The sequence below is a fragment of the Macaca mulatta genome, chromosome X (assembly GCF_049350105.2).
Source record: "Macaca mulatta isolate MMU2019108-1 chromosome X, T2T-MMU8v2.0, whole genome shotgun sequence".
NCBI classification, from domain to species: Eukaryota; Metazoa; Chordata; class Mammalia; order Primates; family Cercopithecidae; genus Macaca; species Macaca mulatta.
The window spans coordinates 74743029-74767585 of NC_133426.1; the positions used below are offsets into that span (position 1 = coordinate 74743029).

Genomic DNA, 24557 nt, shown 5'->3' on the forward strand with positions numbered 1-24557 from the left:
ATCTCCCAACACGGAGGTTGAGATCTGAGAAGGGACAGACTCCCTGCTCAAGTGGGTCCCTGACCCCTGAGTGGCCTAACTGGGAGACATCCCCCACTAGGGGCAGTCTGACACCCCACACCTCACAGGGTGGAGTACACCCCTGAGAGGAAGCTTCCAAAGCAAGAATCAGACAGGTACACTCGCTGTTCAGAAATATTCTATCTTCTGCAGCCTCTGCTGCTGATACCCAGGCAAACAGAGTCTGGAGTGGACCTCAAGCAATCTCCAACAGACCTACAGCTGAGGGTCCTGACTGTTAGAAGGAAAACTATCAAACAGGAAGCACACCTACACCAAAACCCCATCAGTACATCACCATCATCAAAGACCAGAGGCAGATAAAACCACAAAGATGGGGAAAAAGCAGGGCAGAAAAGCTGGAAATTCAAAAAATAAGAGCGCAACTCCCCCGGCAAAGGAGCGCAGCTCATCGCCAGCAACGATCAAAGCTGGACGGAGAATCACTTTGACGAGATGAGAGAAGAAGGCTTCACTCCATCAAATTTCTCAGAGCTAAAGGAGGAATTACGTACCCAGCACAAAGAAACTAAAAATCTTGAAAAAAAAGTGGAAGAATTGATGGCTAGAGTAATTAATGCAGAGAAGGTCATAAACGAAATGAAAGAGATGAAAACCATGACACGAGAAATACGTGACAAATGCACAAGCTTCAGTAACCGACTCGATCAACTGGAAGAAAGAGTATCTGCGATTGAGGATCAAATGAATGAAATGAAGCGAGAAGAGAAACCAAAAGAAAAAAGAAGAAAAAGAAATGAACAAAGCCTGCAAGAAGTGTGGGATTATGTAAAAAGACCAAATCTACGTCTGATTGGGGTGCCTGAAAGTGAGGGGGAAAATGGAACCAAGTTGGAAAACACTCTTCAGGATATCATCCAGGAGAACTTCCCCAACCTAGTAGGGCAGGCCAACATTCAAATCCAGGAAATACAGAGAACGCCACAAAGATACTCCTCGAGAAGAGCAACTCCAAGACACATAATTGCCAGATTCACCAAAGTTGAAATGAAGGAAAAAATCTTAAGGGCAGCCAGAGAGAAAGGTCGGGTTACCCACAAAGAGAAGCCCATCAGACTAACAGCAGATCTCTCGGCAGAAACTCTCCAAGCCAGAAGAGAGTGGGGGCCAATATTCAACATTCTTAAAGAAAAGAGTTTTAAACCCAGAATTTCATATCCAGCCAAACTAAGTTTCATAAGTGAAGGAGAAATAAAATCCTTTACAGATAAGCAAATGCTTAGAGATTTTGTCACCACTAGGCCTGCCTTACAAGAGACCCTGAAGGAAGCACTCAACATGGAAAGGAACAACCGGTACCAGCCATTGCAAAAACATGCCAAAATGTAAAGACCATCGAGGCTAGGAAGAAACTGCATCAACTAACGAGCAAAATAACCAGTTAATATCATAATGGCAGGATCAAGTTCACACATAACAATCTTAACCTTAAATGTAAATGGACTAAATGCTCCAATTAAAAGACACAGACTGGGCCGGGGGCGGTGGCTCAAGCCTGTAATCCCAGCACTTTGGGAGGCCGAGACGGTCGGATCACGAGGTCAGGAGTTCGAGACCATCCTGGCTAACACGGTGAAACCCCGTCTCTACTAAAAAATACAAAAAACTAGCCGGGCGAGGTGGTGGGCGCCTGTAGTCCCGGCTACTCGGGAGGCTGAGGCAGGAGAATGGCGTAAAAACCCGGGAGGCGGAGCTTGCAGTGAGCTGAGATCCGGCCACTGCACTCCACCCTGGGCGACATAGGGAGACTCCGTCTCAAAAAAAAAAAAAAAAAAAAAAAAAAAAAAAAGACACAGACTGGCAAACTGGATAAAGAGTCAAGACCCATCAGTCTGCTGTATTCAGGAGACCCATCTCACACGCAGAGACATACATAGGTTCAAAATAAAGGGATGGAGGAAGATTTACCAAGCAAATGGAGAACAAAAAAAAGCGGGGGTTGCAATACTAGTCTCTGATAAAACAGACTTTAAACCATCAAAGATCAAAAGAGACAAAGAAGGCCATTACATAATGGTAAAGGGATCAATTCAACAGGAAGAGCTAACTATCCTAAATATATATGCACCCAATACAGGAGCACCCAGATTCATAAAGCAAGTCCTTAGAGACTTACAAAGAGACTTAGACTCCCATACAATAATAATGGGAGACTTTAACACTCCACTGTCAACATTAGAAAGATCAATGAGACAGAAAGTTAACAAGGATATCCAGGAATTGAACTCATCTCTGCAGCAAGCAGACCTAATAGACATCTATAGAACTCTCCACCCCAAATCAACAGAATATACATTCTTCTCAGCACATCGTACTTACTCCAAAATCGACCACGTAATTGGAAGTAAAGCACTCCTCAGCAAATGTACAAGAACAGAAATTATAACAAACTGTCTCTCAGACCACCGTGCAATCAAACTAGAACTCAGGACTAAGAAACTCAATCAAAACCGCTCAACTACATGGAAACTGAACAACCTGCTCCTGAATGACTACTGGGTACATAACGAAATGAAGGCAGAAATAAAGATGTTCTTTGAAACCAATGAGAACAAAGATACAACATACCAGAATCTCTGGGACACATTTAAAGCAGTGTGTAGAGGGAAATTTATAGCACTAAATGCCCACAAGAGAAAGCAGGAAAGATCTAAAATTGACACTCTAACATGGCAATTAAAAGAACTAGAGGGGGCCGGGCGCGGTGGCTCAAGCCTGTAATCCCAGCACTTTGGGAGGCCGAGACGGGCGGATCACGAGGTCAGGAGATCGAGACCATCCTGGCTAACACAGTGAAACCCCGTCTCTACTAAAAATACAAAAACTTAGCCGGGCGAGGTGGCGGGCGCCTGTAGTCCCAGCTACTCGGGAGGCTGAGGCAGGAGAATGGCGTGAACCCGGGAGGCGGAGCTTGCAGTGAGCTGAGATCCGGCCACTGCACTCCAGCCTGCCGTCTCAAAAAAAAAAAAAAAAAAAGAACTAGAGAAGCAAGAGCAAACACATTCGAAAGCTAGCAGAAGGCAAGAAATAACTAAGATCAGAGCAGAACTGAAGGAGATAGAGACACAAAAAACTCTCCAAAAAATCAATGAATCCAGGAGTTGGTTTTTTGAAAAGATCAACAAAATTGACAGACCACTAGCAAGACTAATAAAGAAGAAAAGAGAGAAGAATCAAATCGACGCAATTAAAAATGATAAAGGGGATATCACCACCGACCCCACAGAAATACAAACTACCATCAGAGAATACTATAAACACCTCTATGCAAATAAACTGGAAAATCTAGAAGAAATGGATAATTTCCTGGACACTTACACTCTTCCAAGACTAAACCAGGAAGAAGTTGAATCCCTAAATAGACCAATAGCAGGCTCTGAAATTGAGGCAATAATTAATAGCCTACCAACCAAAAAAAGTCCAGGACCAGATGGATTCACAGCTGAATTCTACCAGAGGTACAAGGAGCAGTTGGTACCATTCCTTCTGAAACTATTCCAATCAATAGAAAAAGAGGGAATCCTCCCTAACTCATTTTATGAGGCCAACATCATTCTGATACCAAAGACTGGCAGAGACACAACAAAAAAAGAGAATTTTAGACCAATATCTCTGATGAACATCGATGCAAAAATCCTCAATAAAATACTGCCAAACCGGATTCAGCAACACATCAAAAAGCTTATCGACCATGATCAAGTGGGCTTCATCCCTGGGATGCAAGGCTGGTTCAACATTCGCAAATCAATAAACATAATCCAGCATAGAAACAGAACCAAAGACAAGAACCACATGATTATCTCAATAGATACAGAAAAGGCTTTTGACAAAATTCAACAGCCCTTCATGCTAAAAACGCTCAATAAATTCGGTATTGAAGGAACGTACCTCAAAATAATAAGAGCTATTTATGACAAACCCACAGCCAATATCATACTGAATGGGCAAAAACTGGAAAAATTCCCTTTGAAAACTGGCACAAGACAGGGATGCCCTCTCTCACCACTGCTGTTCAACATAGTGTTGGAAGTTCTGGCTAGGGCAATCAGGCAAGAGAAAGAAATCAAGGGTATTCAGTTAGGAAAAGAAGAAGTCAAATTGTCCCTGTTTGCAGATGACATGATTGTATATTTAGAAAACCCCATTGTCTCAGCCCAAAATCTCCTTAAGCTGATAAGCAACTTCAGCAAAGTCTCAGGATACAAAATTAATGTGCAAAAATCACAAGCATTCTTATACACCAGTAACAGACAAACAGAGATCCAAATCAGGAATGAACTTCCATTCACAATTGCTTCAAAGAGAATGAAATACCTAGGAGTCCAACTTACAAGGGATGTAAAGGACCTCTTCAAGGAGAACTACAAACCACTGCTCAGTGAAATAAAAGAGGACACAAACAAATGGAAGAACATACCATGCTCATGGATAGGAAGAATCAATATCGTGAAAATGGCCATACTGCCCAAGGTAATTTATAGATTCAATGCCATCCCCATCAAGCTACCAATGAGTTTCTTTACAGAATTGGAAAAAACTGCTTTAAACTTCATATGGAATCAAAAAAGAGCCCGCATCTCCAAGGCAATCCTAAGTCAAAAGAACAAAGCTGGAGGCATCACGCTACCTGACTTCAGACTATACTACAAGGCTACAGTAACCAAAACAGCATGGTACTGGTACCAAAACAGAGATATAGACCAATGGAACAGAACAGAGTCCTCAGAAATAATACCACACATCTACAGCCATCTGATCTTTGACAAACCTGACAAAAACAAGAAATGGGGAAAGGATTCCCTATTTAATAAATGGTGCTGGGAAAATTGGCTAGCCATAAGTAGAAAGCTGAAACTGGATCCTTTCCTTACTCCTTATACGAAAATTAATTCAAGATGGATTAGAGACTTAAATGTTAGACCTAATACCATAAAAATCCTAGAGGAAAACCTAGGTAGTACCATTCAGGACATAGGCATGGGCAAAGACTTCATGTCTAAAACACCAAAAGCAACGGCAGCAAAAGCCAAAATTGACAAATGGGATCTCATTAAACTAAAGAGCTTCTGCACAGCAAAAGAAACTACCATCAGAGTGAACAGGCAACCTACAGAATGGGAGAAAATTTTTGCAATCTACTCGTCTGACAAAGGGCTAATATCCAGAACCTACAAAGAACTCAAACAAATTTACAAGAAAAAAACAAACAACCCCATCAAAAAGTGGGCAAAGGATATGAACAGACATTTCTCAAAAGAAGACATTCATACAGCCAACAGACACATGAAAAAATGCTCATCATCACTGGCCATCAAAGAAACGCAAATCAAAACCACAATGAGATACCATCTCACACCAGTTAGAATGGCGATCATTAAAAAGTCAGGAAACAACAGGTGCTGGAGAGGATGTGGAGAAATAGGAACACTTTTACACTGTTGGTGGGATTGTAAACTAGTTCAACCATTATGGAAAACAGTATGGCGATTCCTCAAGGATCTAGAACTTGATGTACCATATGACCCAGCCATCCCATTACTGGGTATATACCCAAAGGATTATAAATTATGCTGCCATAAAGACACATGCACACGTATGTTTATTGCAGCACTATTCACAATAGCAAAGACTTGGAATCAACCCAAATGTCCATCAGTGACAGATTGGATTAAGAAAATGTGGCACATATACACCATGGAATACTATGCAGCCATCAAAAAGGATGAGTTTGTGTCCTTTTTAGGGACATGGATGCAGCTGGAAACCATCATTCTTAGCAAACCATCACAAGAACAGAAAACCAAACACCGCATGTTCTCACTCATAGGTGGGAACTGAACAATGAGATCACTTGGACTCAGGAAGGGGAACATCACACACCGGGGCCTATCATGGAGAGGGGGGAGGGGGGAGGGATTGCATTGGGAGTTATACCTGATGTAAATGACGAGTTGATGCGTGCAGCACACCAACATGGCACAAGTATACATATGTAACAAACCTGCACGTTATGCACATGTACCCTACAACTTAAAGTATAATAATAATAATAAATAAATTTAAAAAAAAAAGAAATACTTCAAGCAATAATGACTGAGAATTTTCCAAAATAAAAGACAGATATCAAACCCCACATCCAGAAAGCTCAGGATAAATACCAATAAATACAATAATACAATAAATACTAATAATTACCAATCAGGATAAATACCAAACAATCTCCATGTACATATATGATAATCAAAGCTGCAGAAAATAAAACACAAGAGAAAATCTTGAAAGAAGCTAGAGAGAAAAACAACTTACTATATAGGGGAGCAAGGATAAAGAGTTATATCAGACTTCTCTTAAAAAACCATGCAGAGAGAAGAGATTGCCATAAAATATTTGAAGGTGTTGAAAGAAAAAAAGTTAACTACTTAGAAATGTGTATTCCATGAAATTATCCTTCAAAAGTGATGGTAAAATAAAGACTTCCTCAAACAAACAAAAAGTAAAGCACTTTGTCACCACTAAACTTGTCTTGCAAGAAAGGTTAAAAGATCTCCAATAGAAGAAAAATTATATGTCGGAAATACAGACCTAAAAAGAAAGAAAAAAGAGCACCAGAAAATAAATAAAAGAAGATTAAATATTTTATTTTTCAAATTATTAATGGATCTAACAGATAAGAATTTGTCTATAATAATAATTGCAATGATACATTTGGTCATTATATCTTACAAATAAGTAAAAAGAATGATAGTACCATTATAAGGGACGAAAGGGAGAAATTGGAAATCGTCTGTCAATCCTGTACAACCCACAACTAGTTTACTGGAATATGAAAAGTGGACATAAACTAACCATAAATGCATATTGCAAGCTCTAAGGCAACCACTAAAACATGAAAAAGAGGAAGTATAATTGATATGGTAAGAGAAGACAGAAAATAAAATCATATAAAAGTTCTCTTAAAAAAGAGAAGGCAAAAGAAGACTGAAAGACAAAAATAAAAACAAAAATAATAAGTAGAAGATAGTAAACAATATAATAGATACTATTACACCATTATCTATGACCATTTTAAACATCAATGATCTAAAAAATTAAAAGATAGACTGTCATAGTGTGCAAAAATTAACAGCCAACTATGTTATTTAAAAGATATCATTTTAAATAAGTACATACAATGTTAGACCTGAAACCATAAAACTTCTAGAATAAAACCTAGAAAAATGCTTCTAGGAATTGGCCTAATAAAAAAAAAATTACTAAGACACCTAAAGCAAATGCAACAGAAACAAAAGTAAATAAATGAGACTTAATTAAACTAAAATCTTTCTGCACAACAAGAGAAATAATCAACAGACTAAATAGGAAACCTGCAGAATAGGATAAAATATTCACAAACTATACAGCTGACAAAGGACTAGTGTCCAGAATCTACAAGAAACTCCAACAAATCAGCAAGAAAAAAAAAAAAAACATTTAAAAGTGGGCAAACGACATGAACAGACATTTTTCAAAAGATATACAAATGGCCAATAAATATGAAAAAATGCTCAACATCACTAATCATCAGGAAAATGGAAATTAAAACCGCAATGAGATACCACCTTACTCCACTCAGAAAGGCCATTATTAAAAAGTCAAAAAACAAAAGATGCAGATGTAGTGAAAAGGGAATGCTTATTCACTTTGAGTGGGAATAAAATTCATACAGTCTCTATGGAAAACAGTATGGAAATCTCTCAAATAACTGAAAGTAGAACTACTATTTGATCCCAAATCCCACTACTGAGTATCTACCTAAAGGAAAAAAGAAGTCATTACATCAAAAAAGACACCTGCACTCCTAGGTTTATATTGGCACAATTCACAATTGTGAAGATAGGAAATCAATCTAAGTGTCCAACAACTGATTAGTGGATAAAGAAAATATAGTAGGTATATATGTGTACACACACACACAATGGAATACTACTCAGCCATGAAAAAGAACAAAATATGTCTTTTACAGAAACTGGAACTGGAGGCCATTATTCCAAGTAAACTAACTCAGGAATGGATAACCAAATACCTCATATGCCCATTTATGAGTGGGATGTAAGCTCTGAGTATGCAGAGGCATGCAGAGTGGTACAATGGACATTGGAGACTCAGAAGAGGGGTAGTTAGAGGGGGCTGAAAAATTACCTACTATTGGGTATTCGGGCACACTAAAAGCCCAGGCTTCACCACTATACAATTCATTCATGTAACCAAAAAACACTTATACCCCTAAACCTACTGAAATAAAAATTAAAATGTAAAGAAAACAAAGACAGATTAAAAGTAAAGGTATAAAGAAAGATATATCATGCTAACATTAATCAAAAGAATGCTGGAGTAGCTATATTAATTTCATAAAAAGCACACTTCAGAACAAAGAAAACTACCAAGGAAAAATATTATGATATCAAATCATAATGTAATAATAAAGAGGGCAAGAGTCTAAGAAGACATAACAATTCTTAATGTGAATGTGCCTAACAACAGAGCATCAGAATACATGAGGTAAAAACTGACAGAATTACAAGGAGAAAGAGACACACCTACTATTGGAGTTGGAGACTTCAATACTCCTCTAATAGTAATGGACAGATCCAGCTAGCAGAAAATCAGCATGGACATTGTTGACCTGAACAGCATGATCGATCCACTGAATCTAATTGGCATCTTTGTAACACTTGATACAACAGCAGAATATGCTTTCATCTCAAAGTCACACAGAACAATCACCAAGATAGACCATATTCTGGGACATAAAATACACCTGAAGAAATCTAAAAGAACAGAAATCTTATGAAATATATAATTAGACCACAATTAAATTATACCAGAAATCAATTTTTAAAAGCTGAAAATGCCCCAAATAATTACATTTATAAATAAAACCTGAGTCAAAGACTCAAAAGAAAAGTAAGGTTGGGCATCATAGCAAACACCTGTAATCTTAGCACTTTAGGAGGCAAAGGCAGGAAGATCACTTGAAGCCTGGAGTCTGAAACTAGCCTGGGCAACATGGCAAGACCTCAATTCTACAAAAAATAAATAAAATAAAATACAAAATGTTAAGACATTTTGAATTAAATAAAAACGAAAACACAATTTAATATTTGTGGGCAACAAAAGCAGTGCTTAGAGAAATATTTATAGAATGAAATGCATATATTAGAACAGAAGAATGATCTATTATTAATAATCTATGTTTCCTTCTTAGGAAATTAGAAATAGAAGAATAAATCACATCCAAAGTAAACAGACAATAAGAAAAAATAAACATTAAAGAAGATATCGATGGGAGGTTCCAAGATGGCCGAATAGGAACATCTCCAGTCTACAGCTTCTAGCGTGAATGACACAGAAGATGGGTGATTTCTGCATTTCTAACTGAGGTACTGGGTTCATCTCACTGGAGCTTGTTGGAGAGTGGGTGCAGCCCGTGGAGTGTGAGCTGAAGCAGGGCAGGGCATTGCCTCACCCTGGAAGAGCAAAGGGGTTAGGGAATTCCCTTTCCTAGCCAAGGGAAGCCACAACAGACGGTGTTTGGAAAATTGGGACACTCCCACCATAATACTGCTCTTTTCCAATGGTCTTAGCAAACTGCACACCAGGAGATTATATCCCATTCCTGGCTCAGAGGGTCCCATGCCCACGGAGCCTCACTCACTGCTAGGACAGCAGTCTGAGATCAAACTGCAAGACAGCAGCGAGACTGGGGGAGGGTCGTCCACCATTACTGAGGCTTGAGTAGGTAAACAAAGCAGCCGGGAAGCTCGAACTGGATGGAGCCCACTGCAGCTCAAGGAGGCCTGCCTGCCTCTGTAGACTTCACCTCTGGGGGCAGGGCATAGCTGAACAAAAAGCAGCAGAAACTTCTGCAGACTTAAACATCCCTGTCTGACAGCTTTCAAGAGAGTAGTGGTTCTCCCAGCATGGAGTTTGAGATCTGAGAACAGACAGACTGCCTCCTCAAGTGGGTCCCTGACCCCCAAGTAGCCTAACTAGGAGACACCTCACAGTAGGGGCCGACTGATACCTCATACAGCTGGGTGCCCCTCTGAGACGAAGCTTCCGAGGAAGGATCAGGCAGCAACATTTGCCGTTCTGCAATGTTTGCTCTTCTGCAGCCTCTGCTGGTGATACCTAGGCAAACAGCATCTGCAGTGGACCTCCAGCAAACTCCAACAGACCTGCAGCTGAGGGTCCTGTTAGAAGGAAAACTAACAAACAGAAAGGACATCCACACCAAAATCTCATCTGTATGTCACCATCATCAAAGACCAAAGGGAGATAAAAACACAAAGATGGGGAGAAACCAGAGCAGCAAAGCTGAAAATTCTAAAAATCAGATCACCTCTTCTCCTCCAAAGGAAAACAGTTCCTTGCCAGCAATGGAAAAACGCTGGACGGAGAATGACTTCGACAAGTTGAGAGAAGAAGGCTTCAGACGATCAGTAATAACAAACTTCTCCAAGCTAAAGGGGGATGTTTGAACCCATTGCAAAGAAGCTAAAAACCTTGAAGAAAGATTAGATGAATGGCTAACTAGAATAAACAGCATAGAGAAGACCTTAAATGACCTGATGGAACTGAAAACCATGGTACGAGAATTACATGACACATGCACAAGCTTCAGTAGCTGATTCAATTAAGTGGAAGAAAGGGTATCAGTGATTGAAGATCAAATGAATGAAATGAAGCGAGAAGAGAAGTTTAGAGAAAAAAGAGTAAAAAGAAACCAACAAAGCTTCCAAGAAATATGGGACTACACGAAAAGACCAAATCTATGTCTGATTGGTGTACCTGAAAGTGAGAGGGAGAATGGAACCAAGCTGGAAAACACTCTGCAGGATACTGTCCAGAAGAACTTCCCCAACCTAGGAAGGCAGGCCAACATTCAAATTCAGGAAACACAGAGAACGCCACAAAGATACTCCTTGAGAAGAGCACCTCCAAGACACATAATTGTCAGATTCACCAAAGTTGAAATGAAGGAAAAAATGTTAAGAGCAGCCAGAGAGAAAGGTCGAGTTACCCACAAAGGGAAGCTCATCAGACTAACAGCAGATCTCTTGGCAGAAACTCTACAAGTCAAAAGAGAGTAGAGGCCAATATTCAACATTCTTAAAGAAAAGAATTTTCAATCCAGAATTTCATATCCAGCCAAACTAAGCTTCATAAGTGAAGGAGAAATAAAATTTTTCACAGGCAAACAAATGCTGAGAGACTCTATCACCATCAGGCCTGCCTTACAAGAACTCCTGAAGGAAGCACTAAACGTGGAAAGGAACAACTGGTACCAGTCACTGTAAAAACATGCCAAATCATAAAGACCATCGATGCTAGGAAGAAATTGCATCAACTAATGAGCAAAATAACCAGATAACATCATAACGACAGGGTCAAATTCACAGATAACAATATTAACCTTAAATGTAAATGGGCTAAAAGCTCCAATTAGAAGACACAGACTGGCAAATTGGATAAAGAGTCAAGACCCATACTGAAAATGGCCATACTGCTCAAGGTAATTTATATATTCAATGTCATCCCCATTAAGCTACCAATGACTTTCTTCATAGAATTGGGAAAAACTACTTTAAAGTTCATACAGAACCAAAAAAGAACCTGCATTGCCAAGACAATCCTAAGCCAAAAGAACAAAGCTGGAGGCATCACGCTACCTGACTTCAGACTATACTACAAGGGTACAGTAACCCAAACAGCATGGTACTGGTACCAAAACAGAAAGATAGACCAATGGAACAGAACAGAGTCCTCAGAAATAATACCACACATCTACAATCATCTGATCTTTGACAAACCTGACAAAAACAAGAAATGGGGAAAGAATTCCCTATTTAATAAATGGTGCTGGGAAAACTGGCTAGCCATATGGAGAAAGCTGAAACTGGATCCCTTCCTTACACCTTATACAAAAATTAATGCAAGATGGACTAAAGACTTAAATGTTAGACCTAAAACCATAAAAACCCTAGAAGAAAACCTAGACAATACCACTCAGGACATAGGCACGGGCAAGGACTTCATGACTAAAACACCAAAAGCAATGGCAACAAAAGCCAAAATTGACAAATGGGATCTCATTAAACTAAAGAGCTTCTGCACAGCAAAAGATACTATCATCAGAGTGAACAGGCCACCTACAGAATGGGAGAAAATTTTTGCAATCTACCCATCTGACAAAGGGCTAATATCCAGAATCTACAAAGAACTTAAACACATTTACAAGAAAAAATCAAACAACCCCATCAAAAAGTGGGCAAAGGATATGAACAAACACTTCTCGAAAGAAGACATTTATGCGGCCAACAGACACATAAAAAAATGCTCATCATCACTGGCTATCAGAGAAATGCAAATCAAAACCACAATGAGATACCATCTCACACCAGTTAGAATGGTGATCATTAAAAAGTCAGGAAACAACAGGTGCTAGAGAGGATGTGGAGAAATAGGAACAGTTTTACACTGTTGGTGGAACTATAAACTAGTTCAACCATTGTGGAAGACAGTGTGACGATTCCTCAAGGATCTAGAACTAGAAATACCATTTGACCTAGCCATCCCATTACTGGCTATATACCCAAAGAATTATAAATCATGCTGCCATAAAGACACATGCATACGTATGTTTATTGTGGCACTATTCACAATAGCAAAGACTTGGAACCAACCCAAATTTCCATCAATGATAGACTGCATGAAGAAAATGTGGCACATATATACCATGGAATATCATGCAGCCAGAAAAAAAGGATGAGTTCATGTCCTTTGTAGGGACATGGAAGAAGCAGGAAACCATCATTCTCAGCAAACTATCACAAGGACAGAAAACCAAACACCACATGTTCTCAGTCATAGGTGAGAATTGAACAATGAGAACTCTTGGACACAGGGTGGGGAACATCATACACCGGAGCCTGACATAGGGTGGGGGAAGGGGGGTGGGATAGCATTAGGAGATATACCTAATGTAAATGATGAGTTAATGGGTGCAGCACACCAACATGGCACATGTATACATATGTAACAAACCTGCACGTTGTGCACATGTACCCTAGAACTTAAAGTATAATAATTAAAAAAAAAAGAAGATGATATCAATGAAATGAACAACAGGAAATCAACAAAACCAAAAAGCTGGTTCTTTGAAAAAAATCAATAAAATTGTTAATATTTTAGCCACATTAAATAAGTAAGAAAGAGTAAATACACAAACAACTAGCATCGGAAATAAAAGAAGGAAAAAAATGAGATCCTGTCATTTGCAACAACATAAATGGAACTGAAAGTTATTTGTTAAGTCAAATAAGCCAGGTGCAAAAAGACAAGATCTTTAAGAGCAGAAGTACAAAACACTAATGAAAAAAATCAAAGGTCAAAATAAATGGAAAGATATTCCATGTACATATTAGGTTGGTGCAAAAGTAATTGTGATTTCTGCCATTACTTTTAATAGTACAACACAGAATAGTGACAAGGATGTGGAGCAACAGGAGCTATCATTCATTGTTGGTGGAAATAAAAACTGCTACAGCCAATTTGGAAGACAGTTTGGCAGTTTCTTACAACACTAGATAAAATCTTACCATATGATAGCAGTTGTATTCTTTGGTATTTACTCATCAAAATGTATATCCCTAAAAGCCTGCACACAATTATTTATCACAGCTTTAACAATTGCCAAAATTCAGAAGAAACCAAGAAGTCCTTGAATAGGCAAATGTATAAACTAACCGTGGTACAACCAGACAATGGCATATTATTCAGCCCTAAAAAGAAGTGAGTTATCAAGTCAAGAAAAGATATGGAGAAACCTTAAATGCATATTGCTAACTGAAAGAAGCCAATCAAAAAAAGGTTACAAACCATATGATTCCAACTATATGACATTTTGGAAAAGGCAAAAGCATGGAGTCCATAAAAAGATCAGTGGTGTCAGGTAGAGGTAGAAGGAGGGAGAGATAAAGTCCAGGGATTTTTAAGGCAGTGAAACTGTCCTGTACGATATGGTAATGCTGGATATATATTATCATATGTTTGTCAAAACCCATAGAATGTTTAATACATTGGCTCCTCAATTCTAACAAATGTATCACATGAATGCAAGATGATCCTAAAGGGGAAAATGAGAAACTGTGTGACGAGTAAGGGCATATAGAACTCTGTACTTACTATTTAATTTTCTGTAAACCTAAAACTTCTCTAAAGATGAAATCTAAATTTTTTGAAAGTGAGTAACTCAAGGTTCCCCTGCTCATTTTTTATTGAATAAGTAATAAAAGGACATCTACATTATAGCACCAAACACCTAGAACACTCCAGAAGCTGTCCTAGCAAAGTCTCCAATAGTTTGGATTGTGTCCAGGGTCCAGAAGACCACCCCAAGTTTAATAATTCTTTAATAAATCTTTTTTGAGCAGGACTCAAAGGACTCACCAGAGTAGTACTTACAGCTAAGATTTATTTCAGTGAAAGCATACACAGCCGAATGAGCAAAGAGAAAAGGTGTCTGGGGCAAAATGCAGAGGAAGCTAGGTACAAGCTTCCAAAAGATCTCTCATTGTGGTGTCACCGAAGACACATTTAATTCTTCCTTCAACAAATTATAACAACAGAGAGAAAATGTTGTCAGTCAGGGAAGCTCATAAGAGAATGAGTAGCCTAGGGTTTTATTGGGGGGCTAGTTACACAGGCACACTCTGCCCAGCACAACCAAAATTCAAGACTACCAGAAGAAAAAGATGTTCAACATAAGCCACATTGTTTGCACAGCCAGGCTTGGCACAGTCAGCCATTCTTACCCATTAAGGGAAACTTCTAAATCAATGTTGGGAGCTGTTTAACAGTGAAGTTCCCAGATGCCATCCAAGGGCTAATTTTGTAAACAGGTCTTTGTAAGCACAGCAGTCTCAGGCCTGTTGACTGTTTTCTGCACAGAAACCGTGACACAGAATAGATAGAAAAGGAAAAAAACAAAAGTGGGCAAAAGGAAAATGATAGAAGATCCCAGACTTAATTCTAGTTTATGGAAGGAAAGTAGTCCTCCTTTGCAATACTAACTCCATCCACGACTAAAGTTTTTGGTTTTTTTTTTTTTTTGAGACAGAGTTTTGTTCTTGTCACCCAGGCTGGAGTGCAATGGCATGATCTCGGCTCACTGCAACCTCTGCCTCCCGGGTTCAAGCAATTCTCCTGCCTCAGCCTCCCAAGTAATTGAGATTACAGACATGCACCACTACGCCCAGCTAATTTTGTAATTTTAGTAGAGCTGGGGTTTCGCCATGTTGGCCAGGCTGGTTGCAAACTCCTGACCTCAAGTGATCCACATGCCTTGGCTTCCCAAAATGCTGGGATTACAGGCATGAGCCACTGCACACAGCCACACTGAGGCTCTTGACCTATTACCTTCAAACACCTCAGATGATGTGATGGATATCTATGAAACCAGTTATCAGGAGGTGAGCTCCAGCTCTGCCACAATCTGTGTGACCACAGACAAGATGACAGTTCCTGCCTATGATATTATTCCATCAGATATCTCTTTTCATATTTGAATCTTTAAAATCTCCATTATTACTGAATCTTTCATTGAACATATAGACCCCTTCTTCCATTAGAAAAATTCTCAATCCGTATATTCTTTCTTTTCCTTCCGTGGTGCCTCTCTTATGGCTCTGACACTTTCCCCTAGATCATTTCCTAGATCAATAGTTTCCTAAACTGGTTATCCTGCTTATAGTCTCTCCCTGATCTAATTCACCCTACAACCTATGCCAGTTTGAGATTCCTAAAATAGAATTCTACTTATGTCCCTTCCATCCTTTGGGCCATTGGTCTCTGTTTGAAAGGTCCATTCCTCCATTTTCACCTGTCAAACACTTTACCTATTTTTTAATGACCACATCAAATTAGAAGGGCAACATTCTTCCACAAAGGAAATCCCCCACATCCAAACATAAGTCTTCTATTCTCATTTCATACTTCCAACAAAAGCACCATATATACACATTAAAGTGTGTAAAAAATTCTATTAGTATAAGAGTAATGTGTTTTCTTATTTAGTAGCCCAACAGTAAGATGCAGAAGGGCAGGAACCATGTCTTATTGTTTCTGTAGTCATGTTGCATCCTGTACAGTTCCTGAGTTCCTGGCATGTGTTAAGGTCTCACTGAACGGCAGCTTATTTTAACTGAAGCCACTGCAAGTCCCAGGTAAGCAGTAGTCCCACAACAGGACACTCCCTAACCCCCACCAAAAAAAAAAAAAAAAAGGTTATAGAATATCTCAGGGAAAAAAAAAAGTAGAAGATCTGTTCCTGATCTCTACCAAATACAACACTAGTTTAACTTTATCCTCACATGGATTTTGGACTTGCAATTGAAAGGGACTCTTGACTCCTCTTCTTACAGATAATGGAATGAGGCAAAGAGAGAAGTATCCTATCCAAAGTCACACCCTGAGTTAGTGGAAGAGCTGGCTTAGTACTCAGGGCTTCTGAGTCTCAGGCCACAGTTTTGACTACAAGTGCTACTATCACATGAGGTTCCCTGCTAAGACAAGGTATGGGAAAAGCCTTGCAGTACAAAATTCACACTGTTTCTAAGGCATAGCTAGCAATGAAAGGCAGGGGCATGCTTTGTGAACATACCTCTTGTAACTGAGATTCTTTCTTTTTTGAAGAGAGGTGTAAGTGCCGATCCAGTAAAGAATAAAACCTCTCACCATCCTTTTCAAATTTCTTTTTCCGCTCCTAAAGGTGGGAAAGAAGGGCAAAGATTAAATGTCTATAGTTGTAACTCTGTCTGCTTAGAAAGGAGAATGAAGGAGATAGTGTCAGCTTTCAGGTGGTCAATCCCTCTAGTTCCTGGGAAGGAAAAAAAAAGCAACAGAGAATTAGCTTTGCATCGGTCTCAGCAGTTTCAACTTCCGGAAATATAACCCCAAACCATTCTGCCTGCAGAAATGGCAGTCCCTATTTTTACAGCTGAAAGCTATGGAAGCTGCTCCTCAAAGAATGATACCTTAAAAGGGCCTGTGCAGCAGATATCTTTTCTTCCCTCCAATATTTTTCACATACATTAACCACTCATTCAAATTTTCTTACAAAGGAAGAAGACGTAATACAAAAGTGAAGTAAATATATGTCATGAAAAGGTTAATCTACAATGCACTTACACAGCTAATAATAAGTAAAACATTTCCAAAGAAATAGGAACCTGGGATTATCTCTTTTTAATGAATTAGTTGGTATTATTTAAGCACTTCACTCCAAAAAGCTGATATTAAAAACAGAGACAAAAAAATCCTGGAAAGTTTAACTAGAAAGCAAGGGTTGCAAAGATTTGTGGCAGATGAAGAACTCAGCCTTTACTCTTCTCGAGTATTAAATTTAATTAAGTTCTCTGCTGCTCAGCACAACTGGAAGAAACACAGCATCTAAAGTAGCACTAACAATGTTCCTTTGTCACAGACTAATGCTGACATTCTACCATTCTCTTAGCACCATGCTGGAAAATCAATGTAAATGGCTTGTGTTGTCTCATGGGAAATTCAAAATCACTGAGCACCTGCAATGTGCCAGGTAGTAGAAGAGGCACAGCAGGGGACCACAAATAAAAGAAAAAAAAATTCACCCATGGTTTATTGCTACAAGCAATCTGTTGCTGGGCAGGAAGCTAGGACAGAGCTGAGTGACCTGTGACATATAAGAAATGTGCTTTTGGCCAGGCGCAGTGGCTCACTCCTGTAATGCCAGCACTTTGGGAGGCCGAGGTGGGCGGATCACCTGAGGTCAGGAGTTTGAGACCAGCCTAGCCGACATGGTGAAATCCCATCTCTATTAAAAATACAAAAAAAAAAAAAAAAGAGAGAGAGAGAGAGAAATTGGCTGGGCATGGTGGTGTGTGCCTGTAATCCCAGCTACTTGGGAGGCTGAGGCCAACATCAGGCCAGGCACTATGATAGACACTTAAAATCTATTATCTCATTTAGACTTTACAGCCCTGAGAAGCAGATATTGTAAAGGAAATTAAGGTTCAAATAAGGTGAACTAACATCCAAGATCACAGTCCATGTAGCCCAGATTATCATGGGTGGAATAACATTCATGGGGCTTATAAATAATTAGAACGTCTTAGGAATACAACTCGAGAAGTTCCATAACCCAACCCTAACTCAGATACCAAAACAGGAGGTAGACATTTTCACACAAAACATAGGAAGGACAAACTGTTCCTTCAGCTGTTGAATCAATTTAAAGTACCAATTAATTGAGAAAAGCATGAGCCAGAAAACTTTACTGTCTCCACCAAGGACGATAAGATTCTGTAGAATACGTTCTCCTTCAATTCAATTTTTAAATTAAAAACTGAAATATAATTCTCATATCATAAAACTCATCCTTTTAAAGTGTACAATTACAATTCAGGTGTTTTTAGCATATTCACAAAGCTGTGCAACCACTGCTGTTATCTAATTCCAAAATATTTTCATCACCCCAAAAAGAAATCTTAATCACAGTAGTGGTCACTTTCCATTCCCCATTCTACCCACCTTCAAAAATCCACAGTCTACATTCATCTCTATGGATTTTCCTATTCTACACCTTTCATATTAACTGGAATCTGCACTATAGTCTTTGGTGATGGGCTTCTTACACTTACATAATGTTTTCAAGGGTCATCCATATTGTAGCATGTATTGGTACTCCATTCCTTTTTATGACTGAAGAGTATTTGACTGTATGGATGTACTATGTTTTCTTTATTCTTTTGCAAGTAAATATCCCATAGTCCCAGCACCATTTATTCAAAAGAGTATTCTTTCCCAATTGATCGTTTTTAACATCTTTGTAAATCATCATTGAACCATAAATGTTTGTTTCTGGACTCTCAGTTCTATTATATTGATCTATATGTCTATCTTTATGTCAGCACCACACTGTCTTGATTACTGTGGCTTTGTAGTAAGTTTTCTTTTGTTTTGTTTTGAGACTGAGTTTCACTTTTGTTGCCCAGGCTGGAATGCAGTGGCATGATCTCGGCTCACAGCAACCTCCACCTCCTGGGTTCAAGAGATTCTCCTGCCTCACCCTCCCAAGTAACTGAGATTACAGGCATGTGCCACTACACCCAGCTAATTTTGTATTTTTAGTAGACACGGGGTTTCACCATGTTGACCAGGCCAGTCTTGAACTCCTGACCTCAGGTAATCCACCCGCCTCAGCCTCCCAAAATATTGGAATTACAGGCGTGAGCCACAACACCTGGCCTGTAGTAAGTTTTGAAATGTAAAAATTTGCCTTTGACATTTTTTTCTATTCCAGTCCTTTCCATTTCTATGTGGATATTAGGATCATCTTATCAATTTGTGTGAAATGGCCAGCTGGAATTTTGATAGAGCTTGCATTGAATCTGTAGATCAACTTGATGAGTAATGCCATCTTAACAATATTAAGGCTTTCAATTCATGAACACAGCTTGTCTTTCTATTGATTTAGGGCTTCTTTAATTTATTTCAATGATGTTTTGTAGTTTTCAGCATATAAGTCTTGCACATCTTTCGTTAAATTTATACCTAAATATTTTAATCATTTTGATTAAATCAGATTGTTTTCTTAACGTTCACATTATTAATGTCAATAGAAATACAATTTTATTCCAAAGTAGATAGAAATAAAATTTATTTTTACATACTGATCCTGTATCCTACACAATGTTGTTGAACTCCTTCATTAGTTCTGTGTGTGTGTGTGTGTGTGTGTGTGTGTGTGTTCCTGAGGATTTTCTATATACAACATGAAGTCATCTGCAAATAGAGATAGATTTACTTCTTTCCAATCTTGGCTAAATATGCTAACTGGAACTTCCAGTGCAATGTTGAATCAAAGTGAAGAGAGGAGACATCCTTATTTTGTTCTTTACCATAGAGGAAAAGATTTTAGTCTTTCCCTTATGTGTGATGTTAACTTCTAGTTTTGGTTATAGCTGCCATCAATTAGGTTGAAGAAGTTCCCTTGAATTCCTAGTTTGTTCCATATATTTATCAGAAAAGGGTGTTGAATCTTGTCAAATGATTTTTCTAGGTCTATGGAGATGTTCATATGTTTTTTGTTGTTTAATCTATTAATATCTATGTATATTGCATGTAATAATCTATGTGTATTACACTGATTTTTCAGACATTAAATCAGCCATGCACTTCTAGGATAAATGGTTATGGCATATAATTATTTGTATATGCTGTTGTATTTAATTTGCTAGGTTGAGGATTTTTGTGTCTATATTTGTAAAGGATATTGGTTTATAGTTGTAATTTCTTGTTGTGTCTGGCTTTGCTTTAAGAGTAATACGTATAGCAAAGTATCAGAATCATAGAATGAGTTGGGAGGTGTTTCCTCCTCCTTTATTTTGTAATATTTGTTAAGGGTTAGTGTGAATTATTTAAGCAATTAGTGGAATACACCAGTGAGGCCATCTTACTCTGGACTTCTCTTCCTGCAAAGCTCCTTGATTCATAGGTCAACAGCATCATTTGTTATAGGTCTATTCAGATTTTCTATTTCTTTGTAAGCCCACTTATAATTAATTCTACTAGGGTTAACCAGCAATAACCATAGCCTACTGCTTCTGAGACATCCCAACATGAGTTCAAAAGTACTTTCATTCTAGGATCAATTTCACTGAAAGTGCCAAATGTAGGAGAAGCTCTTATCTTATCAAGAGTCAGTTTCCACGTTCAGGAAAAACGCTGCACCAACAGACTTGTTGACCTCGTGGAGAAGGGGAAGGAAATTCTACTTCTGGAAAACACATATTTGCCAAGCAGTATGAGGTTCTTTATTATACATTATTTAATTGAAATTTTCACATTAACTCTGATTGCTAGGTTTAACGTTCAAATTTTTTCTTATGTCATAGTAATTTATACAGTTCTATAAGGAATCAGAGAGTAAAGAGAGGAAATAAAGCCTGAGAACTTGGTTGCATCATCACACTCATAAGGTACAAATGATCACTTAATAAACATCTGAAGCTTAAGGTATTTTATAGAAGTTTTTCTTTAATCAAATAAGCATCTAGTTCCATGTACTTGGTTAAAACAAGCAACAATCCTCTGTCCTTCTTCTATTTCCCCTTTCCCAGAAACATCAACTTTGATTTATTTATGTTCATTCTTCTAGTATTTACTTCCATAACTTTAGTGTCTTGAAATGAATTTTTTAAATAGCTATTTCTTAATTTTTAGTACTTATGCATTACCTATTAACTTCCCAGTATGAAAGATGAAGATTTAGCTCTCTTTACTCTTCCTGTCTCATTATAACCACCAGCACCAACATCAATTTCCTCTACACACACTTCCTTTCCTCTCATACTCCCAATATGCTTTTATGAAAATTATGGTTTCATCTATATTCAGTATTTACACTATTATTGCTATCCAAACACTATTTATAGCTGATTCATATAGCACAGTATGATTAATCTTAATTTTCTATACAACTTTTTATATTCCCTGAAGTTAGTAATTGCCTTTTATTATTGAGTCTTTAGGATTCTCCACTACAATTAGGATTGTTCTTGGATTTCTCCATTGCCATCTTAAGATTTGGCTTTGCTACAACTGGTAAGTAAGATGTCATTCATCTATTTTCATTCTAGTTTGTAAAGTTGTGTTGTTATTGTTGCTTCTTCCATTGATCCTGTTCTTGTGGGTCTTTAAATTTTATTTAAAGAGTCTGTTTACAATACTTTCGATCAGGTTTCCTGATAGAGTATAATTCAATTTCCAGGTTTGGTCTATTATTTTTACCTGGATATCGGTTATGACCTTTTCTTATCTTACTTTTTGTTCTAAAAATTATGAAAACAATACCTGTTTGAAGTGAAATAAGTTTAAACAATTCAGAAGTATACAGCTTGTAAAAAGTGAAAATCTTATCCTATTGCCAAGCCCACTGCATACAGGTAACCACTATTAAACATTTTGCCTTGTTTCTTTTCTGAGTGTGAGATAGGATTTTATTACCTCCACTTTGTAAAGGAGACACCAAAGGCTGACATACGTTAACAATTTAAGTGTCCCTGAGCATTCAAATGATTTGAGTAGGATCTTGGGCCAAGGTAATCGGGTTAGAAAGAGAAATCTAAGCAGACAATCCAAATCTAAATTTGTGAAGAAGAGTATCAAATTTTAGCTATTCAGATTAGCTATTCTTTAAGATGTGATGTCTCAATCGAGTATACAAGTAGGTTTAAAACAATCTAATTTGCGGTTTTCCCACTACTCCTTCCCACAAGTGGCAATTAATAGGAATTACGTATCTTAGTATGAAATTTGCTTTAGGTAAGTAAGGGGATACAGTGCTCATGTTTTCAACTTGGTTTCCTTGCCCTTAGCCTATTTTCTATTAATCAAACATTCTAATTCTTTGTAGCCTTCTAGTGTTGTACTACTTGATAATGGGTATTCTATATGATCCAAACAAATAGGAGAACTCTGATATTTTGAAAAATACCTCTTCCTCCTTAAATATTAATCAAAGAGTGGGCCACATCTAACATTTACTATCTACTGACAAGACATGTCCCAGAAATAAAGTTACTAGCTTTATGACAGATCACAGATTCTTATGGTAGACAAGCCAAAGGCTATCCTTTGGCAAAGAGCCTCAGAATGAGATGAGTGAATTCTCTTATGCCTGGCAAAAGCAACCTACTATTCAAGTTTTCTCTAACAAGAGCGCCTATTTTTGTCATTCAATTTAAAAGTGGCCTAAAATATCTGTAATTTAAATATCATGCAAAAACCAGTCAATATGTTATCTGGATGGCTAACCTTCCATATCCCCCATGACAAAATGATAATAATGACTGAATGATCCTTAGTAGCAATTCTTAAATCCCGCAAGGCAGAAATGTTAAAAGAAAGTAGAGTTAGAACATACACTGTGGCACTTTTTTCCATAACCAGGAAGGATTTTTCCCCTAGACTGAAAATGAAAACATAAGGAGAGAGTTCCATTCTTAGAAGGATGGTTGCTCGGTAAGATATGCTGACTCTGGGCTAAAATTCTAAAATGCTGGACAAAATATGTTTTAATCTTTTAAAACTAATTAATAAATTAGTTTTTAATCTTTTAAAACTAATTAATAAATGGCACAAAAGCAAGACCTGTACAGAGCCCTTATAACAAAGTGAAATGAGCAGCCCTGGGAAGGCATTATCCTCGAAGGTTTCATCAGCTCCCTGGAGACCTTGAACTTCCACTTAGATGATCACATGGGGAGGAGGTCACAGGACACAAACAAACTTTGAGTTTTGCCTTTCACTTCTAGGCCCTTCATCCATCTGGAAGTCACCATTGTTTGTGATGTTAGGTAGGTATCCAGTTTTATATTTCTCTATATAGAGATTGATTATTCCTATAATCACCTATGGATTTTTCCACTCCCCATTAATTTGGAGTGCGATTTTTATTTTATATTAAATTAATATGTGATTTTGAACTCCAGCTATCTATTCTGTTTGACTAGCCTTCTGTTTGAGGACCAATATCCGACTGTTTCCACTCCACTGACTTTGTAATATGTGTGCTGCCTGGTAGAGAAAATCTCCCTTCTTTTGTCTTTTTTTAAAGGTTAACTTAGCTATTTGTGCATAGTAAGCTAAAAATCCAACTAAACTTTAATTTATAGATTAATTAGAGGAGAATTAACATCTGTATAACATTAATGAAATCCATTTGAAAACAGGAAAGGTCTAGAATTTATTTAGATTTTCTTCCATGTCCTTTACTAGACTTTAATGCTTTTCCCCATAGAGATCTCGTATATTTTTAAAAAATAATTTCTTCATATTTTAGTTTTTACTGCTAATGTGAATGATATTGAAACAGGAAAAGTTCCCTTATCCCTTTCAAAGGGCATGAGACTGGGGTGTGGCTCGCTTCTTCGGTGCCCCTCTGCTCAAACCTCTAGGGGGCGCATGCAGATGGGCAGGTTGTGGGGCATGTGGGCTTTAACCCCAAGGCAGCATCTAGGGGCAAATGCTTACAGTTCCTTAAGGCTCAGTGGGCGTGTGCTACAGTGTGCTCTTTTAGTTTTGTTGTCTATACGAAACTCGTGTTAATCAGCTCAATTAGACCCTCTGCCTTATCACAAGGACAGAGGGCTTTCTGTATCCCGGGTTCTTGCCTTGGTGTACCGAAAAAATCAGATCACACGTGGGACTGGAGAATGAGTGCAAGGTTTTACTGAATGATGCAAGTAGCTCTCAGCAGATGGATAGGGAGCCAGGAGGGGGATGGAGTGGGAATGTGGTTTTCCCCAGGAGTCAGGCCACTCAGCGGCCGAGCTCTCCTGCTCTCCTCTGACCGCCCTCGGCTGAACTCAGCGTCTTCCTGCCATATATGGCCTGCT

General features: G+C 38.2%; 1 protein-coding gene across 3 annotated transcripts in view; it reads right to left on the reverse strand.

The window, feature by feature from the left end:
- Positions 1-24557, reverse strand: part of OPHN1 (oligophrenin 1) — a 379470-nt gene that overhangs the window by 176267 nt on the left and 178646 nt on the right. For all 3 annotated transcript variants that reach the window (XM_015127602.3, XM_077987907.1, NM_001261353.1), the window contains 1 exon segment: positions 16784-16885. In XM_015127602.3, the coding sequence (XP_014983088.1) occupies positions 16784-16885 (102 nt within the window).